The sequence below is a fragment of the Kwoniella bestiolae genome, chromosome 1 (assembly GCF_000512585.2).
Source record: "Kwoniella bestiolae CBS 10118 chromosome 1, complete sequence".
Taxonomy (NCBI): domain Eukaryota; kingdom Fungi; phylum Basidiomycota; class Tremellomycetes; order Tremellales; family Cryptococcaceae; genus Kwoniella; species Kwoniella bestiolae.
This window is the reverse complement of record NC_089241.1, coordinates 3096918-3118921: the sequence shown is the minus strand read 5'-3', so window position 1 is coordinate 3118921 and position 22004 is coordinate 3096918. Positions and strand designations below refer to the sequence as shown.

The 22004-nt window shown below is 47.2% G+C and overlaps 10 protein-coding genes across 10 annotated transcripts; 5 read left to right on the top strand and 5 right to left on the bottom strand.

Moving 5' to 3' along the window:
• Positions 1 to 36: 36 nt before the first annotated feature.
• Positions 37 to 2624, top strand: I302_101187 (uncharacterized protein; the record flags this gene model as incomplete). Its single annotated transcript, XM_065869244.1, has 8 exons — positions 37 to 313; positions 394 to 521; positions 595 to 1101; positions 1210 to 1284; positions 1344 to 1386; positions 1458 to 1987; positions 2051 to 2261; positions 2401 to 2624. 8 exons carry the CDS (start codon positions 37 to 39, stop codon positions 2622 to 2624), a joined length of 1995 nt encoding a protein of 664 aa, XP_065725316.1.
• A 533-nt stretch (positions 2625 to 3157) lies between these two features.
• On the bottom strand, positions 3158 to 4979 carry I302_101186 (uncharacterized protein; the record flags this gene model as incomplete). Its single annotated transcript, XM_019191192.1, has 4 exons — positions 3158 to 3286; positions 3404 to 3693; positions 3793 to 4173; positions 4292 to 4979. 4 exons carry the CDS (start codon positions 4977 to 4979, stop codon positions 3158 to 3160), a joined length of 1488 nt encoding a protein of 495 aa, XP_019047940.1.
• A 404-nt stretch (positions 4980 to 5383) lies between these two features.
• I302_101185 (uncharacterized protein) lies at positions 5384 to 6019 on the top strand (the record flags this gene model as incomplete). Its single annotated transcript, XM_065869243.1, has 4 exons — positions 5384 to 5414; positions 5480 to 5567; positions 5721 to 5820; positions 5915 to 6019. The coding sequence occupies 4 exons, from the start codon at positions 5384 to 5386 to the stop codon at positions 6017 to 6019; spliced, it is 324 nt and encodes a 107-aa protein (XP_065725315.1).
• Positions 6020 to 6156: 137 nt separating this feature from the next.
• Positions 6157 to 7881, bottom strand: I302_101184 (uncharacterized protein; the record flags this gene model as incomplete). The annotated part of the gene is made up of 6 exons (XM_019191190.1): positions 6157 to 6315; positions 6402 to 6500; positions 6583 to 6805; positions 6933 to 7525; positions 7600 to 7662; positions 7744 to 7881. 6 exons carry the CDS (start codon positions 7879 to 7881, stop codon positions 6157 to 6159), a joined length of 1275 nt encoding a protein of 424 aa, XP_019047938.1.
• A 651-nt stretch (positions 7882 to 8532) lies between these two features.
• Positions 8533 to 12746, top strand: I302_101183 (uncharacterized protein; the record flags this gene model as incomplete). The annotated part of the gene is made up of 10 exons (XM_065869242.1): positions 8533 to 9115; positions 9186 to 9376; positions 9447 to 9865; positions 9931 to 10979; positions 11037 to 11535; positions 11606 to 11673; positions 11737 to 11795; positions 11855 to 11944; positions 12027 to 12365; positions 12537 to 12746. 10 exons carry the CDS (start codon positions 8533 to 8535, stop codon positions 12744 to 12746), a joined length of 3507 nt encoding a protein of 1168 aa, XP_065725314.1.
• A 584-nt stretch (positions 12747 to 13330) lies between these two features.
• On the top strand, positions 13331 to 14514 carry I302_101182 (uncharacterized protein; the record flags this gene model as incomplete). Its single annotated transcript, XM_019191188.2, has 4 exons — positions 13331 to 13422; positions 13792 to 13894; positions 14112 to 14264; positions 14476 to 14514. The coding sequence occupies 4 exons, from the start codon at positions 13331 to 13333 to the stop codon at positions 14512 to 14514; spliced, it is 387 nt and encodes a 128-aa protein (XP_019047936.2).
• A 341-nt stretch (positions 14515 to 14855) lies between these two features.
• Positions 14856 to 17304, bottom strand: I302_101181 (uncharacterized protein; the record flags this gene model as incomplete). The annotated part of the gene is made up of 9 exons (XM_019191187.1): positions 14856 to 14982; positions 15131 to 15477; positions 15609 to 15874; positions 15964 to 16038; positions 16129 to 16402; positions 16475 to 16566; positions 16657 to 16814; positions 16875 to 17066; positions 17186 to 17304. The coding sequence occupies 9 exons, from the start codon at positions 17302 to 17304 to the stop codon at positions 14856 to 14858; spliced, it is 1650 nt and encodes a 549-aa protein (XP_019047935.1).
• A 332-nt stretch (positions 17305 to 17636) lies between these two features.
• On the top strand, positions 17637 to 19342 carry I302_101180 (uncharacterized protein; the record flags this gene model as incomplete). The annotated part of the gene is made up of 6 exons (XM_019191186.1): positions 17637 to 17819; positions 17919 to 18147; positions 18253 to 18427; positions 18541 to 18658; positions 18722 to 18832; positions 18938 to 19342. 6 exons carry the CDS (start codon positions 17637 to 17639, stop codon positions 19340 to 19342), a joined length of 1221 nt encoding a protein of 406 aa, XP_019047934.1.
• A 282-nt stretch (positions 19343 to 19624) lies between these two features.
• I302_101179 (uncharacterized protein) lies at positions 19625 to 20487 on the bottom strand (the record flags this gene model as incomplete). Its single annotated transcript, XM_065869241.1, has 4 exons — positions 19625 to 19845; positions 19928 to 19945; positions 20024 to 20249; positions 20434 to 20487. The coding sequence occupies 4 exons, from the start codon at positions 20485 to 20487 to the stop codon at positions 19625 to 19627; spliced, it is 519 nt and encodes a 172-aa protein (XP_065725313.1).
• A 600-nt stretch (positions 20488 to 21087) lies between these two features.
• I302_101178 (uncharacterized protein) lies at positions 21088 to 21982 on the bottom strand (the record flags this gene model as incomplete). Its single annotated transcript, XM_019191184.1, has 4 exons — positions 21088 to 21503; positions 21597 to 21612; positions 21683 to 21850; positions 21899 to 21982. 4 exons carry the CDS (start codon positions 21980 to 21982, stop codon positions 21088 to 21090), a joined length of 684 nt encoding a protein of 227 aa, XP_019047932.1.
• Positions 21983 to 22004: the final 22 nt, after the last annotated feature.

Genomic DNA, 22004 nt, shown 5'->3' with positions numbered 1-22004 from the left:
TATTATACTTTTGTGCATATCACCAAGTTCGCTAACATGTTCAACGCCCCACGACGAATGGGCGGAGGATCCCTCCCTTCCTCTGCCTTCCTCACCTCTCCCGGTCTATCCTCATCGGGCTACAACGACCCACTAGCTTCCACCGTCCCTGCTCCAGGTATGACTGGCGGAGGTGGGTTCGGCGATGTCGATCCCTGGTCTGCTGCCCCCAGTCCCGCAAGATCTGGGACACCTCGAAGAGTTGTCGAGGACATTACGGATGGGATCACTGCTGGGCCAGGGGCGGGGAGGGAGGGATTGAACGGGCTTATAAGTGAGTTGTAATTCATACTTCGAGGATCGTGCGTCTGTTGCGGATCTTGAATGAGCTGACTGATATGCGATGACGCATAGATGATCCACCTGCTATATATGTGTCGCTGTTCGATCAGGTAGATAGTAGTCGGACAGGCCATGTATCGTTGCCATCCGTGCAGAGGCTGTTGACTACTTCCAGACTACCTGCTTTGATGGTTGAAAAGGTCAGTTCACTGCCTAACATCACTAACCATCTTATGGCAGGCCAAGGTGAAGCTGACTTGGTATTCTTGATAGATCATAAACCTCACATCAAGAGACAGATCCTCCCTAGCACGCCAAGAATTCTTCTGCGCCCTCGCTCTCGTAGCCTTAGCTCAATCCTCCTCAGAAGACGACGAAATCACCATCGAAAGATTATCAGCCTCAATACCCAATCTCCCCTTACCGAACCTCCAATCCTCCTCCATCTCCAACAACTCCCTCTCAGCTCCTCCAACAGGGTACGATCTTTCCGATCCCTCATCCTCCTCCATACCTCACGGTATCACCCCGTCAACTTCTACAGGATTCAACGCATGGGATACTGCATCCCGCACGAATGTGTTCGCAGATCATCATCCGTTTGGTGAAGGAGGGCAGCACGTATCGAGCGGGTATAGTGCAAATGGGAGTGCCTTCAGGTCGGATGGGGTGTTGGATGAGAGTCAAACGGGTTACTGGAAAAATCTCGAACGGGTCGAAGTGGTCTTGAAACCTGAAAAGGAAGGTTGGTTCCTGCAAAAGTACAGGGTTGAATCAGATGTGAGTGAGATCTATCTAGAGAGTGGAATAAATCAGATGAACGACATCAAGCGAGCGTTAAGTCAGCTTATTAATGAAGGGAAAGCTGCTGAGCAATGTGATTCGCAGAAACGCTCGTCCGGTCCTGTGTCAAGAAGATATAGCGATTTCGTCTGGTTATTGGATTGTCTCATCAAACGTTATGTGAGCTGTCACTTCTTCTTTCATGCTTCGCCTTGCCAATACTGACGATCCGTATATAGCCTTTCCGATTACTCCCGTCTCTACCGCCAAAGCGTTTAGGTCGTGAGTTCACTTTCTTCGTCAACACCACATCGTATACATGCTTACTGATGGTTCATCACATTCGGGAACAGCCGATGCATCATTCCTCGAAGCCCGTCGCAAAGCCCTAAAGCGATTCATAAACTTCGTCGTCAACCATCCAGTCATCAAAGATGACGGTGCACTCAACGTATTCCTAACCGAGGGATCCTTCGAATCATGGCGAAAACGCACCAAAGTCAATACCGATGAAGAATCAAGTAGCAAGAAACTAAATACAGCTCAGGAGATGGCTATCCCTTCTGACCTAGATGAGAAACTAGGTATACTTCGAGACAACCTCCCGTCGATATTGAACTCGTATCAGAAATTGGTCCTGCTATCTGAGAAATTCCTCATTAGGTTGATCAACCATTCTGCGGATTCTAGCAGATTATCGTTGAGTGTGAGGAGTATCGGTGAATCGTTGAACAAGAGTTGTTTCAGATGTACAAACTCGACCAACGATCGAGGGACGGTCAACACTGGTGGAGAGAGTTGTTCGTTATGTCAGGGCGTATCGAAGGGTTTGGACGATGTCGGTGAGAGTTGGATTAGGATTGCCGAAGAGACTGAACGAAGGGTTAGTTAACCAATTACTTCTTATAAGGATGGTGTGTAACTGATAAGTGGGTTACTGTTGTAGGTCACAGCCATAACCGATCATATCGAATCGCTCAAATCGACTAGAGACTTGTATCTTTCATTCCGAGATTTGTTCATAAGGCACGAGAAACTGTCGAAAGATAATGTCGATACGCTTAGAAAGAAAGTCGAAGCGAGGAATAAGAAGATTGAACAGCTTAAGAACGGGGGTAAGCCAGGATGGGAAGTCGAGGTTGATAAACTGGTTGCTGGTGAGTCAATCTTTTTTCCCCTCAGTATCCGCTCCTTCCATCGCGTATCCATGGACCACCATAATGGTTGTGATAGAGTTGAGAAGATTAACTATATGTACCATTCGAATATCAGCTGATACGATACGACTTGACATAGCAAACGACCAAGACAACTCTACCATCGCCTCCTCCCTCTCCCGCCGAGTATTCATCAAAGCATGTATGTGGCATGAACTATCGGTAGTGCATCATTCGCGTCAGGCGGCGCAGACCACGTTGGGATGGAGGGAATTTACCAATGATCAGATTGAGGGGACTAAGAGGTTGGAAGGGGTTTGGCAGGGGCTGAAAGATAAGTTGGAGGGTATGCCTGTTGAGTAGGGAACAGGTTTGGAATTGAAGTACAAGTCGGGCTTGAGGAGTGTTACTAGAAGGTAAGGAGGGAGTTGCGGCGTTTGCTGGTGGTGTGTATGATTGTCACTTTCCTTGTTGTATTGATATCATTTCTTTAGATCCTTAATTGTTTCCAGTCTAAGAAATGCATTTACTCTTGTTCTGATCGTAGACGAAAGTAATTGCATCTCGACAGAAGGAACAGACGCATCATCCATCGTATTGGTATTGAATTGAGTTCAAAGACATGAAATTGCATCAGATCATTACTAAGCGAAGCAGGTATCGAAATCGGACATAGTACCAAAATTCCAAGCTAATCTTCATCTTCTTCCCTTCCCTTCTACTGCTGCATAAACTTCTTCCACCGAGAGATCAGATCAAGCCTAACACGTACAGGAAAGGGAACACCAAGGAAATTCCGAGCATAGGATGGATTAACTGGAATGAATGGGAGCGATCAATATAATTACCGAGATCAGGGGCAGTCGAAGCTAGAGCTAATCAAAGGCGCAGCCAGATTAATCGGACTTCCTCTCGGTAGATGTCGATTCAGCTCCTTTCTCTTGGTTGGTCGCTTGTTCCACTAAGGCTGTAACGGCTGCTCCGGTCGGGGCGGAGGGTTTCAATCCCATTCGAGTGGCTACGTACTGTATATCGCGGATAAGATCAGCATCAGGCTCCTATAGCATGGGTCACGATTTTTTGTTCAGACGATATGATATCAAGTAGGGTATGACTGAGATCGAAAGCGATCATTCACTCACATCCTGCGCGATGACCTCCACACCCGTCCTGAGAATCTCCACCAACCTCTCCTCAACCCATTCAGACTGCTCGTACTCTACCTCCATCCAATCGCTCGGGGAGGGTTGAGTGACAGTAGTAAAGCTGAGGGAGTGCTGGGGGTCTTGTAGAGTCAAGAGGAAGTAAAGGTGCTTGGAAGGTTGGGCGTCTGCTCCTGAGGATGGATGGATCGGAGGCTCGGGGTAGGGGAGAGGTGCGAGGATGGGTTGGAGGTGTAGGAAGATGGGGACGGTGGTCACTGGGACTTGGGCTATGGTCATAGTAATTTAGCTGATAATTTATATAAGTGGTACTGACTATTCGCCTGAGCTTTGCAGGTGGTGCTCAAGAGAATGGAACTATAACTCACGATTGGGCGACTTATTCCTCCCCTTTGGGACCCTCTCCTCCCGTCCCTTAACACCCTCAATCTCCCTCTTTGCCAACTCCCACGCCTTCTCCCACCCCTCAATGGGATTAATGCTCCTCCCCTCTCCATCTTCGCCCTCACCTTCTTTCTCAGCTGACGGACTCTCCTTCTCAGGAGGCGACCAAACAATGATCAGTTCTCCACTTTCAGTCTGTTCGAGGATCCTGACCCATGCTCTGTAGATCACACCTTCGACCCCACCATACCCTGTCATGGGGTGCGATAACCACAGCTCGAGGGTCTCGTGCGCTGAGATAGGTGGTGCGACTGTATCGAGGATGGAGGTTAGGGTTGAGGTCGTGGTGTTGACTAGGTCTTGTCCTGTGACGTACAGATGAAATGATTAGCACCTATACTTCTGCATGCCACACTGAATGTGGGATGATTAAGACTTGCGTATTATAGACTACGATTAACCATGAGGATGTCGCATACTCACTCAGCTTCTCCAGATCCACACCTTTAACAATCCCTCCCAACCTCTCTTCCGCCCCCTTCCTAAGCTTATTCAAATCCACCACATTCGGTACCGTCACCCCCTTCACTCCCAAATTCTCTAATTGGTGAGTAACACCCTGCACACCCTCCTGTTTCACCTTCTTGTACTGCTCATCAGCAACTTTGGAAGCCTGTTGCAAAGCCGAGGTAGCAGAGGACCAGAATGATGACACCCCCCATCCCCCTGTGCTGGGCGATGTGTTCGCGGAAGGTACGTTCACTGGCTCAGCTGCTGGTGGAGGTACAGTCGTAGCTGCAGCTGGGGAAGAAGAGACAGGGGTAGATGATCGAGGTGTACCTGAAGATAGAGGTAGGGGTTTCGTCCTCTTCTGGCTGATTTGGGCGTTCAAGAAGTCCAAGGCTTTTTGAGCTTCCTCGTCGTTCTCTGCACTCCCACCGGCCGAGCCCATATCCCGATTGGTGGAAGTGGACTTTCGAGCACTGTCGGTGGAGGCTCTTGGAGCGCTTTCTGTTAATCCGGATGGTGCGGATGTTCCTGAGGTGGCGGAGTTGCGAGCTGGGGACGAGGACGAGTTGGGTTGATCGTCAGATGGTGCGTCGAGGTTGTCCAGGTTTGAGAGGAAGTCTAAGGCTTCTTCAGCTTTGGTCTTCTTTCCCTTTGGTGGCATTTTAGATGTGTGTCGAGCTGTCACGGGAAGTGATGGGATGGCGTTGGTGTTGTTGATGGATGGGATGTATGAAGTATAAGTCTGATGTTGGAGTGAGGATGAGAATCTTTGAATACGCGTTATGACAATCTCTCAAGGTTACTCCGGTTAAACACGCAACCCAACGTTCGTCATACCTTGGCCTGCATCACGCGCCTATCTGCTTCCTGTAATGAAGAGGATGTTGCACGCCTAAAACATCGGGTTGATCCTGCGATAACGCGGAACTCCGGATCTATCCCTTCAGCTCCGAGATGAGCATTGCATGCTCAGTAAAAGAGGTATATAAGCACGGTGGAGTTCAATGAGATACATACGTTGACCATCTAGTCATCGCAAGATCCTCAATAGAGTGCACATCAACAATGTCTGTCCCTCTCTACGCCGTCGCCGATTGTATGTTCCCCCTGTACCTGAGTTCCACACAAGCTAAACGACTGACTGATCGTCCGTCCTGTCAGTCTGCCTTATTCCCATGGGATTACCCGTACCCTCAGTGGGACCAGAGATAGCTGAAGTCCAGAGGGTGTTGGAGAGATCAGGATTGGAGTATAAAGTGAGCGTTCATTTGATCAGCTTTCATCCAAGCTATCGGTTCACATGGCTAGAAGCTGACATCCATGACTTGATTTAGCTACAGTAAGCTTCTTTTCCTCGTCGCAGATTTAGAGCGATCACTGATCTCATGAAATCCATATACAGTGGCTACGGGACCAACCTCGAGGGACCATGGGACGACGTCGTGCGAGCTATAGGGGAATGTCATCAGGCTGTACATGCTCTGGGATGTCAGAGGATCGCTGTGAGTGATAGCTATTCTTGACCTGACATTATCATGTCTAGTAGTCATAGTGAAGATGAGCTGACTCATGTATGGGTATCATCTGATAATATAGACCGATATCAGGATAGGTACAAGGACAGATAAATCCATCACCTCGGGTGGGAATGACGGTAAAGTACAGAGAGTCGTTGATATACTCTCATCAGAGAAGAAATAGAAATGCGCAATCATAGATGTCATGTACAACATATTTGCATTTCCTTGTACTTGTACTTCTCAACTTCTTGACAGAGTATCAGTAGAAGTGTAAATCCTTTCCATCCGATGGCCACCAATATTCAAGACAAGACCTCTTTACTGCTTGTTATTCTCCTCTTCACCTTCGACCAACCACTGAGCGAAATTATCCAATCTCTCTCTCTCCTCTTTATCCGCTTCTTCATCATCGCCAAAGGACGTTATTCCACCTGATTTTCGGAATCGTTCTTTTCCTGTATATATCCCTGCATATATCTGAGAAGATTCAATATATCTCAGCTTCTTGTCACTCAAGGGTGCAATCTCTTACGAAAGCTGTTATGATGGTCAAGTCCACTTACCACCCTTCCATCGAAGTACCTATTATTCATCTTCATCACGCACGCCTGAGCAGCTACGGGATCCTTGAATTTTATAGTCATCACTCCATCTTCTTCTTTCTGCACGTCACATTTTCTTGTCAGCTTCATACTCTCCAAACGCTTCCACAATAGAAGCTGATCTACGTAAAGATTGACTTACATCGTATAGAACCACGTTGGTCACTTGGCCCATCGTCTCAGCTTCATCCCTCACTTCCTCTTTGAGTTCTAGTATCAACCCCGGATCTTTCTCCAGATCTTCCAATGCGAACATCCCTTTGAGCACAACCACCCGGTTGAACCGGTTCGATAATGGTGCGGGTGCTCCTCCGAGGGGTGCAGCTGGATCGTCAGAGTCGTCGTCAGAGTGCCAAGAGATTTTGCTAGATGACGGAGAATAGCGTATCAGTATTCGTTCCGAGATACGGGAATTGGGAGTCCATCGTAGTGATGACCGAGTAATCCGTATACCAGTACCAAGGGAGTCAAGAAAAGAGACGCCAAACCCACTTCTGCATAGTTTTTATCCTCTTTGACATCCTCTGTTTCTCCTCCGCCGTCAATTTCTTCTTCTCCCCCCTACCATAGGCATGCTCCGCCGTATCCTTCTCCTTCTTCTCATGTTTCTCCTTCTCCTTCTCCTTATTCTCGTATTCAGCAACTTTCACCCTCATATTCCCATACCCCGATCCCAATTCCAACTCCGTATCGTCCAATAACGTTATCGCCAGATCCACCGAACCCTCCTTGAAGTACATTATCAGTGCATCCCCCTTGAACTTCCCATCATCGTCGTAATAAAGCTTGATACGCGGTTGACCATCGTCATCTATCAACAGAACACCAGCTTTGGAAAATACCGAGGAGAGTAGCTCGACGGTAGTGTTTGGCGGGAGGTTGCTAACCCACACGGCGGTTTTCTTGGGGGCTGATACTTGTGCTGCTTGAGGTTGTGTAGGTTTAGAAGACGATGATCCGGCGCCATTGGATTGGGAGTTGGCGGGGCCGGTGCTGCCGGATGTGTTGGACGTGTAGTCTTTTTCACCCTTCTTGCGCTTCTTGTTGCGTTTCTCGTCTCGAGCTAGAACGGCGTTGGCTGGGGTCTGTACGGGTAAGAGAAGCAAAGTATGAGTTGACTCTGGCTTTGCAATAAGCATCTGCAGCACAAACAACTCACACTCTCGTCAACTCCTGCAACGGAATAAGCAGCCTGCTGAGCTTTCAGCAGTTCTTCGTTGATCTGCATTATCAGGCGATATATGACTATCAGCTGTATCCCGCTCATCATGCAATGACATTAGTATCGGTGAGATAGACCCACCAGAGGTATCCAAGCTTGACCTGCCCATTCGTATTCCGTCCCATCATCATCCTCATACTGCCATTTCCCAGCGGTCTTGTCGAAGTGCACCCTTGGATCTTCCTCGAATTTCCCGGGGATAGGAGCGTTTGCTGGCATGATTGATGTTGTGATTGGGCACTGCTCTTGTATTGCACCCGATAGATGGAATCAATGAGATGTATCCTGTGTATGAGGTTGAGATGGTTAAGCAAACTCAAGAATTACAGTATGCTGGTCAGAGTTTTAGGTACAAAGGATGGAATGTGTCAAAGAGGGAAGCATATATATGGATGATCCAAACACCACGTCATATCGATCTCCACGTGGATTTGATCCCGTCGACTGCCTCTTTGAGATTACACAGATCTACTCGACCTTCGCAGTCTGAACAGTCGAGTTGATATTTCAAGGTTATATACTCTCTGTCAATTCTCTTTCACCTCACCTCTCTCCTCCTTACTCATCATTGTCTCGCATCCCCAGCGAGAGATGTGAAAAGGGTAAAGAGACCTCAACAGTCTCTGTGATAGCTTCTGATCAAAACAAACGACATTATAGAAGATCCTACAATTACCCAAACACACACTCCACTTTATCGCGCGCGACTCTAGTTACACTCGATTATCATAAATTACCACCTATAAACGCGTTCTCGCCAATTCAAAACAACATTAATCGAGCAATCAATATCCCAAAAACATCAAACATTCCTCTCAAATTCTCTAACCTCTCCTCATCCACCTCCTCCCGGTCGAACGAGCGTCCATCATGCATCGCTTAGTCAAAGCTCGTTCGCAGCATTTCGCCTCCTCCCCTCGAAAGACAGCTACCCCTCTAATCAAAAAGCATGCCTTGTACAATGGTAAACATCCACCGAAAAGACGTAGATTGGGCTCAGAGGCTTTCGTCATCTCTAGACCTGTCATCACTTCTGATAGTTCCGACGACGATATATCCCTGGACGAAACACCAATCGTAGATGACGATGAAGATGACATGCCCAAAGCCGAGGGCTCGAGATCTAGAAGTAATAACACCAGAGTATTGCCGTTAAGCTCGGAGATAGGCCAACAGACTATAAACATCAATAAATCCAGTAAGACCAATGAGAGGAAATTGTTATCTAGAAAATCAAAGGGCAAGGGCAAAGCCAAAGCTGAAATTGTCAATGGGCATGGAAACGATGTATTCAGTAATGGTCTTAACGATGACGATGACAACGAAAATGGTTCATCCTCGACTAGCCCAAGGAAGAGAAAGAGATCGCATATGGATCCTGATTCAAGTGCAGATTCAGGTAGCTGGATAGAGATGGAGGAGGATGAAGAGGAACCCGAGTTTATAGCTGAGAGTGAGTCTGCCCTTTTTCCCGTTCCGCTCGATATATCGTGGAGACAGGACTGATGTTTCGTTGTGACCAGGCGACCAACATCTAATAGATTCTGCTCCAGCAAATGCTTTACATAGATTACGGAAAGCGGAATTGATAAGATTATGGAAAGTAGCGGGGATGTGGAACGAAGAAGATGATGTTGGGTCTGTGACCTCTGTGGATGATGAGAATGATGCTGGGATGGGTAAGAAGGACTTGGTAGATGGGTTGATAGCAGCTGTAAGCTTCACTCTTAGCTATAGGGTAGCATCCGAGCTTGACAGAGCTGATTTGCATCTTTGATTGCTAGCGTAAATCATTTGATCGTCTCATCTCACCACTCCCCTCATCACCAAGTCGCATGTCCCCTAGACGCAAAGCCACGATAGAATCCATCGATGTGCACAACCACGACCTCCGCAGATCCACCTCATCTTCGCAGCAACATTCCCCAAACTCCTCTTCGTCATCTGGCAGTCGGCCTATTCGAGGACGACCTGTGAGAGATGCGGATGCTACTCCCAAGGCTAATCCTCGAACCAGGTCTCGGGTGAGATTAGCCGAGACTACTCTGATACGTACTGCGCCGAGGCGTACGAAAGACCGAAGGAAATCGATGGTCAACAAAAACGGGTTCAGGGGTAGGAGTAAGAGCATGGGAGAGGACAAGGGGGATAAGAAGGCTAGATTTGGTGATGATGTCAAGAGTCCTGCGAAGGGGTTGATAGAGTGAGTCACGCCGATATGACATTATAACACGAATGACTAGTGCTTACTCCACCACTATCTTGTAGTCGAAGGACAAGACGTTCTTCCACTCTGTCTTCAGCGTATACTACCACCGATACATCCCAAGATGGAGACTCGTTACAATCCCGTCAGACACCCCGTCGTATAAAGAAACAACCTGGTAATCGCGGCTTCACTCCTCGTCAGACTCAAAGATCAAAGTCAAAATCCACACCTGCTCGAAGGCTTGTCAATGGTAATGGAACTAAGGTTGTCGATGACGCGGACGAGGAGACAGAGGATGATGAGCCTACACCTCTGGTCAATCGACTTCGACCTCGGGGTGGTCGAGCCAGCTATGTCAAGGAAATGTCTAGTGAGGTTGAAGCAGATGACGAGGAGAACGAAGATGAACACGATGCCGAGACCGTTACTGTCCAAGAGGAAGAGACCGAAGAAGAGGACGAAGACGATTCGCCTGCACCTCCCCGAAATTTACGAAGTCGTGATAAGCTTATAGATTCGGATATATCGATGGTCAACTCGAAGAAAGGTAGAGCTTTACCTTCGCGAGGAGCTAAGAAGAAAGCTATAGAGGCGCTCAGAGGAGGAGAAAGTGATACGGAGATGGAAGTTGACGAGGATGTGGTAGTTTCCAATGACGCGGGAGAAGAAGAGGGGGATGAGACTATAGAAGAAGGTAAGCTATCCTGGTCCCCGCCAAATGATCTGCAGCTCACATATACTGCGTTGAAAGGACGACCACGTACTCGAGCCCAAAATAAATCCCAAACCTCCCCAACTCAACCCTCTACACCACCTCGTCGACTCACTCGACGTCCCTCTCGACATTCACCGGATCAAGATACCGCTGACCCTCCTGAATCTGATCTCACTGCCACTCCTGATTCACCGTCACCCCAACCTGAGGATGATATCTTGGCTACTCCTGGTCAAATACATACTACCCGATCTGGCAAGGCGTTTGGTGTGATGCAAAGTAGGAGGAAGAGGCTTAGACAGGAAGCTAGGGATGATCCCGATATGGAGGTTGATGAGGATGAGGATGAGGAGGAAGATGAGGAGACTGATGAGGATGAATCGTTCGAAGCTGGTAAGTACATCACGACAGTGTCAAGAAGTAACGCTGACGACGATGGATTGCAAATAGATATTGATCTCACCGATGCTACTGTGGCCTCTCTCACCCGCTTACTCCGGGATGAGCTTGTCCAGATGTGCGAGTCCCGCGGAATAGAGGTCGGAGGCACGAAGCCCCAATTAGCCAAAGCCCTACTGGAATGGAGAGATGAGCAGCACCAAGGAGACGATTCAGTAAATTCCAACCCATCCTCTTCGGCTACGGCCAAACCATCTTCCTCATCGACCGGTAAAGGAAAAAACAAGAAGTCCAAATCGAAATCAAAGAAGATCATCCACGCTATTGGCTCCAATGTACATGTGCCTGGTAAAACCACGCCTGTACTATTGAGGGATCATATTCACGCAGAGGATCCTGCTACTCCGCCTATATCGGATGAAGAGAATAAACCTGTTGCGTCCGAAGCTGAACTGAATTTGGACTTGCAAGAGTTGGGTTTGGAAGATAGTATCATCAAACCTGCTCAGTTGGTGAAACTGGAGAAGATTGGGAGTGGTGGATTCAAAGAGTGAGTTTGGCCTTTGTGCGGTTATGAATTTGAGGAGGGAGGGTGCTGATCATGAGATTCTGGTTTATAGTGTGTTTGTAGGCAAGTTGAGAGGAAGGAAGGTTGCGATTTCGGAATTTAGAGGACATCTATCTGAGAGTGAGTAATGCCTCGGGGTTTGTCTGTTATTGAAAGATGGCTGATATGTCTTGTGGGTCGTAGTGGATATACGTGAACTCAAGTTGCTAGCGGAGTTTAGTCATCCTAATATTGTGCGATTTGTGAGTATCATTTAGGTATCATACTTCTGTAATTGTTTCTGATGGAACACGTGACATAGCGAGGTATTTGCATACCGGAAGACTCGACCCATGTGCCATGTATGCTAGTTAGTGAATTATGTGAGAATGGTGATCTGTTCGATTACATCGTGAGTATACGCCAGATCCGCGTTTCAAGATCTCCTTAAACAACTTCACACAAAGCTAACGAGCTATCTGGGATGTGTCTAGCGAAACGTGCCCTGCCCTTCCCTCCGACGAGTCCTCAACTTAATGCTAGACATTGCCCGAGGGTTAGAATACCTCCATACACGTAAACCGTCAATCATTCATCGAGATTGTAAATCCTCCAACATCCTGATCAATCGATCAGGTCAAGCGAAAGTTGGTGACTTCGGATTAGCCCGTGTGAAGAATTCCACTCGATCGATGATTCGCAGTTTGGTTGGGACGGTCAATTGGCAGGCTCCTGAGCTTTGGCATCCCCATCCTAGGTATGATTATAAGGTTGATGTGTTTAGTGCGGGGATGGTTTATTGGGAGATGATGAGTGGTTGGATTGGGGATAAGGTGAGTTGTAGCCGTGTTTTTTGTGGAGGTAAGAGACGTGAGAGCTCGGCATTTCAAGATCAATAAATGTGGAAGGGGTCAAGCTGCATTCGAAGATCAAATGGATATGATGGATGGACTTGCTCCGATCAGAAGGAAGAAATGCTGACTGTTCGTTACTTGACCTTGTAGAAATACCCCTGGGAAGGCCACAACGAACATTATATCTATGACGCCGTCGGAGCCAAACACAAACGACCGTCTGTAGCTGGATTGAGAAAACATTGGGGCGACGAACCTGTAAATTTGATGGAGAGGATGTGGCATCAGGATCCAGCTGAACGACCCACGATGACGGATGTGGTGGCTGATCTGGAGAGTTTGATTGCTGAGCTGAGATAGTGGGTCACACTGTACAAAGCAAAATGTGAATGAGGTGGTGATTCGTGATGATTCAGGTGATGGAGATCATTTAGTTGCTTGTGGCTGTGAAGCCTATCGAATTCTCACTTTTATTTGCTTTGTTTCCATCTTACTCGTTTGTCCTCATTCACATTCACAATTGCATTCACAAATACATTACGATACGCTTCATTACTGGTTACCCTTCCGTACTTTACAATACATTACATTTACACTCCATGACACCCATTCATTGTACCCTATACTAGTCATCTCTTAGCATGTATGCATATCCATCGTATGTTAGTTGACTCTAAAAGTGGTTTACAACTACAACAAGTACGGTGCCACCTACACTCATAAGTGGTACACTCAGATAGTAATCGATCTAACCAATGATAAGTCCGTAATTTCCCGACATCGAGGCGGATACCGTTGTCAGTGTGATATTTGATCCCATTGTGAGTAAGGTGGTGTCCAGTCAAATGCGAGCAATTTAGAATACACAACTGGTTGATATCACCACTAACACATAACCTATATCCTACTATCATCCTTGTACCCCACCCACCCACCCGAACAAAATGGCTATCGAGAACCAAGCTGCCCCCGCTCAAGAGCAACAGCAAGAGAGCACATCGTTTTTCTCTGGGTTGATGGAGTTCTTCGTACCTACGTGAGTGTGGTGGTGTTTCCGCATGGGTTGGACAAGTTGGGAGATGGTGGATCGGGGATGGAATGGCAAGATGGAGAGAGAGGGCACGGGTGTTCAGGTATATGCGATGCGTAGAGATGAGAAATTGGAGTGTGTATCGAAAGGTGTATGGAGGAGACGAAGAGACAATAGGATCGATCTGTGGATGAGCGATGGACGACAAACAATGATCAGATGTGGATCGTTCTCACACGTCTCACGTATCGAGCGGGGATTCGGAATGAGGTAGGAGATGACACACAGATGTCTGCTTTTATCCAGTATGAGGAAAAAGGTTCAAATGAATCGAACTCACATTGACTGATCTCTGCCTTCTCCCTTAATCCACAGCGCCCACGCCGAAGCTCCCGAGGAATCCGAGGAACCCGCCGAGGAAGGTGGTGATGAGCCTGCTGAGGAGGAAGAGGAGGAGGAGGAGGAGGAACCAGAGGACGTGAGTGATTGATCGTCCAAGCGGCGTATGTGACTATGAAGCTTTGCTGATCATTGACATCTCTTCATGATCATCTTCGTATCATTTTGACGTATTGTACATGCCATCACCTAAATGACCTTATAACCGATCCAACTACTCCCTTCGACCCGATCATCCAATCTCGCACCTCCGATTTCCCACTCACCAACGATCTGTCCTTACTCCACCCCCACAGCCAGCACCAGCCATCCGAGAGGAATGCGAGCAAAAACAATGTGCCGAGCACGTCCACCACTTCAAGCACTGTCAAGAAAAGGTAGAAGCCGGTAACGGTTACCCAGGTGAAGATTGCGTGGAGGAGTTTTTCCACGTTTTACACTGTGTCGATGTGAGTGCTCGAGCTCTTCTGTACGGGGGTTTGGTCGGATCGAAAGTCTAGACTATAGACAGGGATATGCGAATTGGGCATCACGCCTGAAATCTGCAGTCTCTATATTCTATTGGATGTTATGTCAAGAGGGCTGGGTACAGCTCGGAATACATATTTTGGAGGACCACCACTCCCGAGTATCGCTGACTTGTACTCCTCTCGCTTTTAGGCTTGTGCCGCTCCTACCCTCTTCAAGAAACTCGCTTAAACTATCTGTCATATATTTTCACCAATGCGGATTAGAAAGGGGAGTTTTTGGAGGGGTTTTATGATAGATACATAGCATGATAATGCACCCAAATCATAATTCCACATCTACTGCACAGACTCACCAAGCATTGTCTCTACAAACTAGTCGTAGAGATGACGATAGCAGATAATGCATGATTAATGATATACACGCCTGACTGAATCACAGATAATTCAAGCACGACCGGTACCATCAAATCAATAAAGTCGACTCTACTATCGATAAGCCCTTGCAAAAAGTAAAAGGCAAACCTCGGAATCTCCAAAGTCAAGTCGACTCCACCTAATTGGAAAAATCTTCTAGAAATCACCTAAATCAAGATCGATCGTTCTAGCCACGTATTCTTGAGGGGTCTCGCCTTTCCTCAAGCCTGATGCGGGGGGTACATCGGGTTTGGGGATTGGTGCGGAGTTTTCTGGTGCAGCGCTGTTGGTAGATAAATCAAACCAGTCAGCTCGGTATTCCCAGTCCCATCTGATATGAACGGATTCTCAATGTGATTGGATGAAACAACCAGTAGACTTCTGAGATCGTCATAATATGATTTGGACATGACCCCAAAACTAAAACCCACGTTCTAGCTTTTATCATCGCCTCCTCAGCCTTCTTCCTTGCCAAAGCAGCTTGATGAGCTTTCAACATCACCTCCTTGGTCTTCCTCTTATTATTCTCATTGATCTTCTGGATCCTCAACTCGTAATCATCCCCCTCGGCAAGTTCACCATTATTCACCAATTGGCCCGTAGCGGGATCACCGCCCAGTTTGATAATTTCGTTGTTTATCATTTCGACTGTAGTCACATCGTTACGACGGGTTGCCAGATCCCTCGTAGAGAGAAGCTGGGATATTTTGAGAAGGGCAGATCGGTTCGCGGAGGGGTCGTACGATTTTCGAGTGTTGATTTGACGGTTTACTTCGGTCTAGAACCCGAGATTCAGGTATCAGCTATCTTTGCTTTTCCACTCAAACGACATCCTGACTACTACTCTCATGATCTTGTAGAGTTTGAGAGCATCCGAATCGAGGATTTCAGTTGTCAACATCAACTCACATCAGTCATAGGTCTATCCCTCAAAGCCTTAATCTCCTCATGTTTGTCTTTCAGCTCGCTCCTCTTCGGTAATTTCACTCCATCCACTTTGTTCGTCATCGAAAACCTAGAGAATTCCTTCTCCTCGAAATCACCATTTGAGACATCTGCTATTCTGAATAATCTTGTCATTTTCCCATATGAACACAGTAGACCTCTTGCATCTCGGACGTTTCGACCCTTGTATTCTATGTTGTATGCGCCGAATTTGCCTGATGTGTCAACTTCTACATGAATCAATAATAATATATCAGAATCAGCTTAATATCTCTAACCGTTTGATGTATTTTCCTGTTCGACAAGGATGAGAGCCAACCTTTGATCCTATGTATTCGGTACTTGGGTCTCCCTTGATCATCAGGTTCTCCAGCCATTAGTCTCACATATGCGCCTAAAAACCATTCCATATCAGTCATGTATCCCTCTCGTGGGTACACAGAACCAGTCAGAGGGCGTGTAGCAGCTAAGACGGACAACTCACCAACTACGATATCTTCAAACCCTTCCTTGTACATCATATCGACCAACTCATACCTACTCAACCTCGCAGAATTGATCTCCTGTTTATTGGCAGGTACACCGTCCAAATCCTCCTTCGAATCTTTGGTCGGTGACAGGTTCTTCTTCCCCTTGGCTTCGGGCGAATGGGGTGGTGAGTATCTCTGAGATTGCGAGTGGGAGATCTCTCCGTCCTCTGTTGAGTTGTCTGATTCTGGTGAGGCGGATCGATGGCGCTTTTGACTTTGTCTTGCTGCCTATATACCAGTACTAGGCTCAGCATTGTGATTCTCAGAATGAAGATGAACAGTGAGGATGAGTCAGCTTACACGTCGTTGTGCACGTTCATCCTTGGCTTTTCGTTTATTCTTGAGGTCAGCCATGGCTCTTGAAGCTTCTTTGGATACACTTGTGTGTTTTCCTGGAATTCCAACGAGTGTATTCGTCAGCAGCTGCGCGTCATACCGCAGAATAAAAGCTCGTGACTGATGAGTCCGCATAAATCACTCACTCCTTTTCCTCGAAGGCCCCTCATCATCGTCATCCTCATCATCCCCTCCAATAGTCTTGAACATCGCATCGAGCGCCTGAGAATCCTTGAATTTCTGCATTTCTTCTAATCTAGACGCCAAGATTTCTTCTCTTTCAATCTCAGGCAAATTCTCCAGTCTAGATCACACCCATTCTCATATTAGCGAGCCCGTTGATGTGGTTGAAAACAACACCCACGCTTCTCTATCCGCCTCATCTTTGAATTTCCCCTCTAATGGGTATGGATTCGCCGCTGGACCCCTTTTACCCTTATTTTGATTGTTAGCCACACCAGACGATGTGGAAGCAAAGTTGGTGACTGCGTCTTCCTCGTCTGACGATTCAGAGTCGAGGTCCATATCTGCTTCTCCCTCTGATTCGGATTCTTCGCTGTGGTCCGCAGGACTTTTCGGTCAGCATTGATTTCATCTCCTGCATCTAGATCCGGTAAAATGCAGCGCGGATTTGTGTAATGCTGTGAGGTAGAGACCGGATGGGGAAGGACTCACAAAGCCTTGGACTTCTTCTTACTGGCTCCTACACCACCTGAGTTATGTCTTTTCTTGGAGGGTCTTCTGGTGGGATCATCCTCTGCTAGACCGAGAAGCTCGTTCTCTAGATCTGACATTTTGATGGATGATTTGTTGTGCTATGTTCCGGACAGCCAAGGAGGGTTTTGGAAGGGGATGTGGTATATGAGCAAGATGTGATGTATGAAATAAATGAGAGGTAGGAAAGAGAGATGAAGAATTAAGTGACAGTTGAAAAGTGGAGAGTCAAGTTGTGAGTTACGCGAATGAGTTTGAGTTGTCGATCTCATCCCGGATTCATTCATCTTTCACTTTCATCAATATCCCTCTACTTTTGGTTCATTATACCACGTATACAATCTCAGCAGTAGCAGTAGCATACTTGTAGCATCGAGGTTCTCGATCTGTCTGCTTAAGAGACTCTCCCAAGATGACTCTGCGCCATCTATATCTGATCTTAACAGCCCTCCTAGCGATACCATTGTGTATAGCCTCGAATGCTCAACTCGACTCCCAACTATCCGACCTCTTCTCCAACTCAACAGGAACAGGCAGACATACCAATAATTGGGCTGTATTGGTATGTTCATCAAGATATTGGTTTAATTATCGAGTATGTGCACTCTCTTATTCCCATCTCCCAACCCCTACATGACTCCCGGTATCTGTATAACGGGGTGTATTCACACGCTTAACATGATTGATTGTGTAGCACATGGCCAACACCCTGGCGATGTATCGTACTCTCAAGCGACTAGGTCTACCAGACTCAAATATCATCCTCATGCTCTCTGACGATGTAGCATGCAATGCCAGGAATGCATTCCCAGCTACGGTCTATGCGAATAAGGGAAGACAGATGGATCTTTATGGGGAGGGAATAGAGGTCGATTATAGGGGGTACGAAGTCACGGTGGAGAGTTTTCTGAGGCTTTTGACTGGTTAGTGTGTTTTTATCTATAAGCTGATCTTTGAGATCATGCTGTACAGCCTCGAGTTCAAGCTACATCATCATTTTGATTGCTAACACATGATATGTGTGACAGGCCGACATGATCCGTCCATCCCACGGTCCAAACGACTCCTCTCAGACGCATCTTCAAACGTCTTCATCTACATGACAGGCCACGGGGGGAATGAGTTTCTAAAGTTCCAGGATAACGAGGAAGTCTCGGCTTATGATGTTGCCGATGCCGTCGAGCAGATGTGGGAGAAGAGGAGGTAAGTCGTGTCAACTTCCTTCCTCGCGACTGTCCGGCTCCTTTGGCTAGACAATGGGCTAGACGGCGGTGGTCATGGCCTATCATGCTCATCTAATTCCTTCTCCCCCGCAGATACAACAGACTACTATTTACTATCGACACTTGTCAAGCCAATACGATGTACTCCAAGTTCTATTCCCCCGAAATTACATCGACTGGCTCGTCATCTCTGGGCGAGAATAGTTATTCGGTAAGTTCCTATGATCCACAGCATACCACCATGCTCAAAAATCCGTACTGAGTATGAATGTAGCACCACAACGACATGGACATCGGAGTAGCGGTCATCGACTCATTCACTCATTACATCTTACAGTACCTTGAAACGCTGGGTAAAGCTTCTACAGCTACTATGAAAGAATTTGTGGGCTCACCCCTCTCTCCCTCTCTCCCTCTCTCCCTCACGCCCTCTTACTCGACGTGACTAAATTACCCACTCGGAACAATCGCTAATCCCCCCCCCCCTCAGTTCGGGATCTACGACCCCATCAAAATCCAATCCCACCCCGGAATCTCCACGTCCCTCTCGACCGTCCCACCTGAGGAAATACTAGTGACGGATTTCTTCGGGGCAGTAGCCAGGGTTGAGATTTCCCCTAAAGAAGATGAATTATCACCCTTATCGAGTGATTTGAGAGGCAATATGTGGGAGCTCGCTACGAAACCTACGAGCAGGATTGGACAAGTCGATGTTCAGACATCTGATATCGAAGGGGTATTGCGGGAGAGTGGTGATCCCAGTCATGGGTGGAATAAACCTTTAGAGGGAAGGTCGAATCTGTCGAATATCCTAGGTAGTTTAGTAGGGATTGGCGGCATTGGGTTGATATTGTATGTTGGTGCTGCCAGACAGGAAAAGGTGAAGGAGGCGTAGATCATTAATCATGGCGATGTACGCTGGAACTGTTCGACAGGATAGGGTGCAGGCTAAGTAGAGCGTAGAGCATTATTGACATTGTATCACCTCTATATACTGTAATTATCTATCTATATCCATACCTCGCATCATGCATATACCTTGTTACCATTCCGAATCAAACCGATGTCTTTCGACATAATTATGAACATCCACATGCACTCCACGTTGAGGTATAGCACATATTCCCCGCAATATGATCATGTCCAACGTCACATCACTTCCTCTTCACATCCGATCCTAAACCCTCTTCCTACCCTGAGCGACATTAACGATCCTCACCAACTTCACACCCATATCCACCGCCATACCCAGTGGAATGAGCAAGAACGGGATATATTCGCTCAACAACGTGACAATCTCTCGGGTCGTGAATGGTGGAGTGGGGGTGGCGGTGAAGATGGCTCCGAGACATGGGATGAGGGTGGTTGCTGTGGATGCGCCGTAAGCTAACAGAAGGGCTGGATTAGACAGCTTAGAGATTAGCGTCTGTCCTCTAGCTGTCGAATAAGACCCTTCTGGGAGCAAGGACGATAATCTTACGATACACCCTCTTATCGTCTACCCACATCCAGCACCATATCAGCTCGATATCATCATCCGCCCGCTGTCTGAGACGAGGTCAAACCGAAAACTCACTCCTCCATAACCCCCACGCACCAATCGCAAAACAAGGTAATTGAAATCCACCCTCCAAATACAAGAAGTATCTCAGCCAGTTAAACTCCTTGGATCCCGATAATGCCCCTCCCAGGATCGGATCCCGAGCGAGGGAGATCGAATATTCGAACAGGGCCGGTAAGGGCGTGAAGGCCAGCCAGTGTTTTGGGTAGATGGTCTGTAAGTCCAGGAGGAGAGTTATCGGCTATGTTTGGGGGCATAGTGGTGAGTACGATCCGACCACTTTATCGGGTTTAAATTTAGATTCATGAGGAGACTGTGTATGCCTATGTGAGGAAAGTCGACTAACAATGTGTAGCTGAAATTGAGATGTATCACTGTAAGCTTGAGAAGGAGATACTACTGGGTGACTCTTGACTCAAACTCACCGCACAGAACCAGAACCACAGTTTATCGAAACCCCTTCCAGCGAATTTTGACATTTTCAGTCGTGTATCTGCTCGGTCTCAATGCTCTGCTCAATACTCCGATGATAGGGTCCAATCGTATTGTATCGATGTCTCTTTTCTTCCTTTTCCCTCTTGTTATGGTGTATGATGTTTCGATAATATATAATCTCTCAAACTGGCTTTTCTCTCGGTCTTCGAGGCCCGAACGCGTAAGTGGAGGTTGAGAAACAATAGACACGGCCAGAACGTCTTTTCTTTTGTTCAGCTCACGTTTACACTTCACTTTATTCACCCTCGTTTGCTCCATCCTCTGGCACGGGACGAAACGGAGATACGAGAGATTTAGACACATCCCGGATGGTCTGGGTACGCCTCATGAACTGGCGTTACGTCGTGAAATGTACTTCTGTCTGCCAGACCGTTCAACATTACTAACGATCCACTATGCGGTCATAACAAAGTATCTTTCAAGCGGTCTATTGAACAACCAAAGTGGATAGATGATATACAGCGCGTAGCATACACCGTAATACAAAGCTTGCTTCTATATGACAACCATCATTCATTCCATCAATTCCACAGTAGACACCTATGCGATTCTTGGATTTGACACCGCTCCAACAGGCAATACGGTCAATCCAAATTATCCCGTCTGAAAGCTCTTCGACGTGCAAACCCCGTTGAGCTTTCCGAATTTATCTGAGGGGCCGAAGGATCGCTCTTTACTGATGGCTGTTCGGGTTTTTCGAGATCTGTCTTATCGAAGGTTGACAGTCCTGCTACTCTGCACTCAATGGTCTTTGGACAACCCGATCGTTGAGCCAACAAGAGCAGTTCGGACTCGTACCCTGTTTCCTCGAGCTGCAGCACGTAATGAGCGACGTACATGAACAAACATGTAAGATGGTCCTTTTCGGTGTTTGATCGAAGGATTTGACGGGGGTTCAGGTTTTCTACAACTATCTGGTCGTAGTAAGGATACCAGACGTGAGGAGTGGACGAGTCGCGTTCGTGTAGTTGTAGGATTCTCATAGCTTGATCAAGTTCTTCTATAGTACCCACGACGCACACAGATGTAAGATTGCGTCAATTCGGACCGAACACAGACTCGACCATAGGCACCTGGATCACTGTACACTCACGAAAGCACAGCTGGTACTGAGGACAATATAGAAGCATACTTAGCAAAGTCATTCTGCAGAAGGGCCTTTGAACTACACAGACTCACCTGATCAATCTCGACTTGCAGTCGAGCCATCAGTTCAGGCGAAACTGAGCCGCAGCTTGAGTCGTCGGTTATCGTGTTCTGAATGTGATACAGGAGATGACGATGGAACCTATATCCATTCAGCGAGGCTATCCAAGCCTTTGAGAGTTGTTCGCGAGTGATCGAGTCCTAATGCAGCAGCCATGTCAACACTGATAGGAATTGCGATAAACCTACCGAATGAACATGACCTTGAGCATCTCGCCATTCACTATGAAAGGTCGTGAAGTAGAGAACAGGGCAGAAGATACGAAGTAGCATCTCTGTCCATGTCCAATATAAC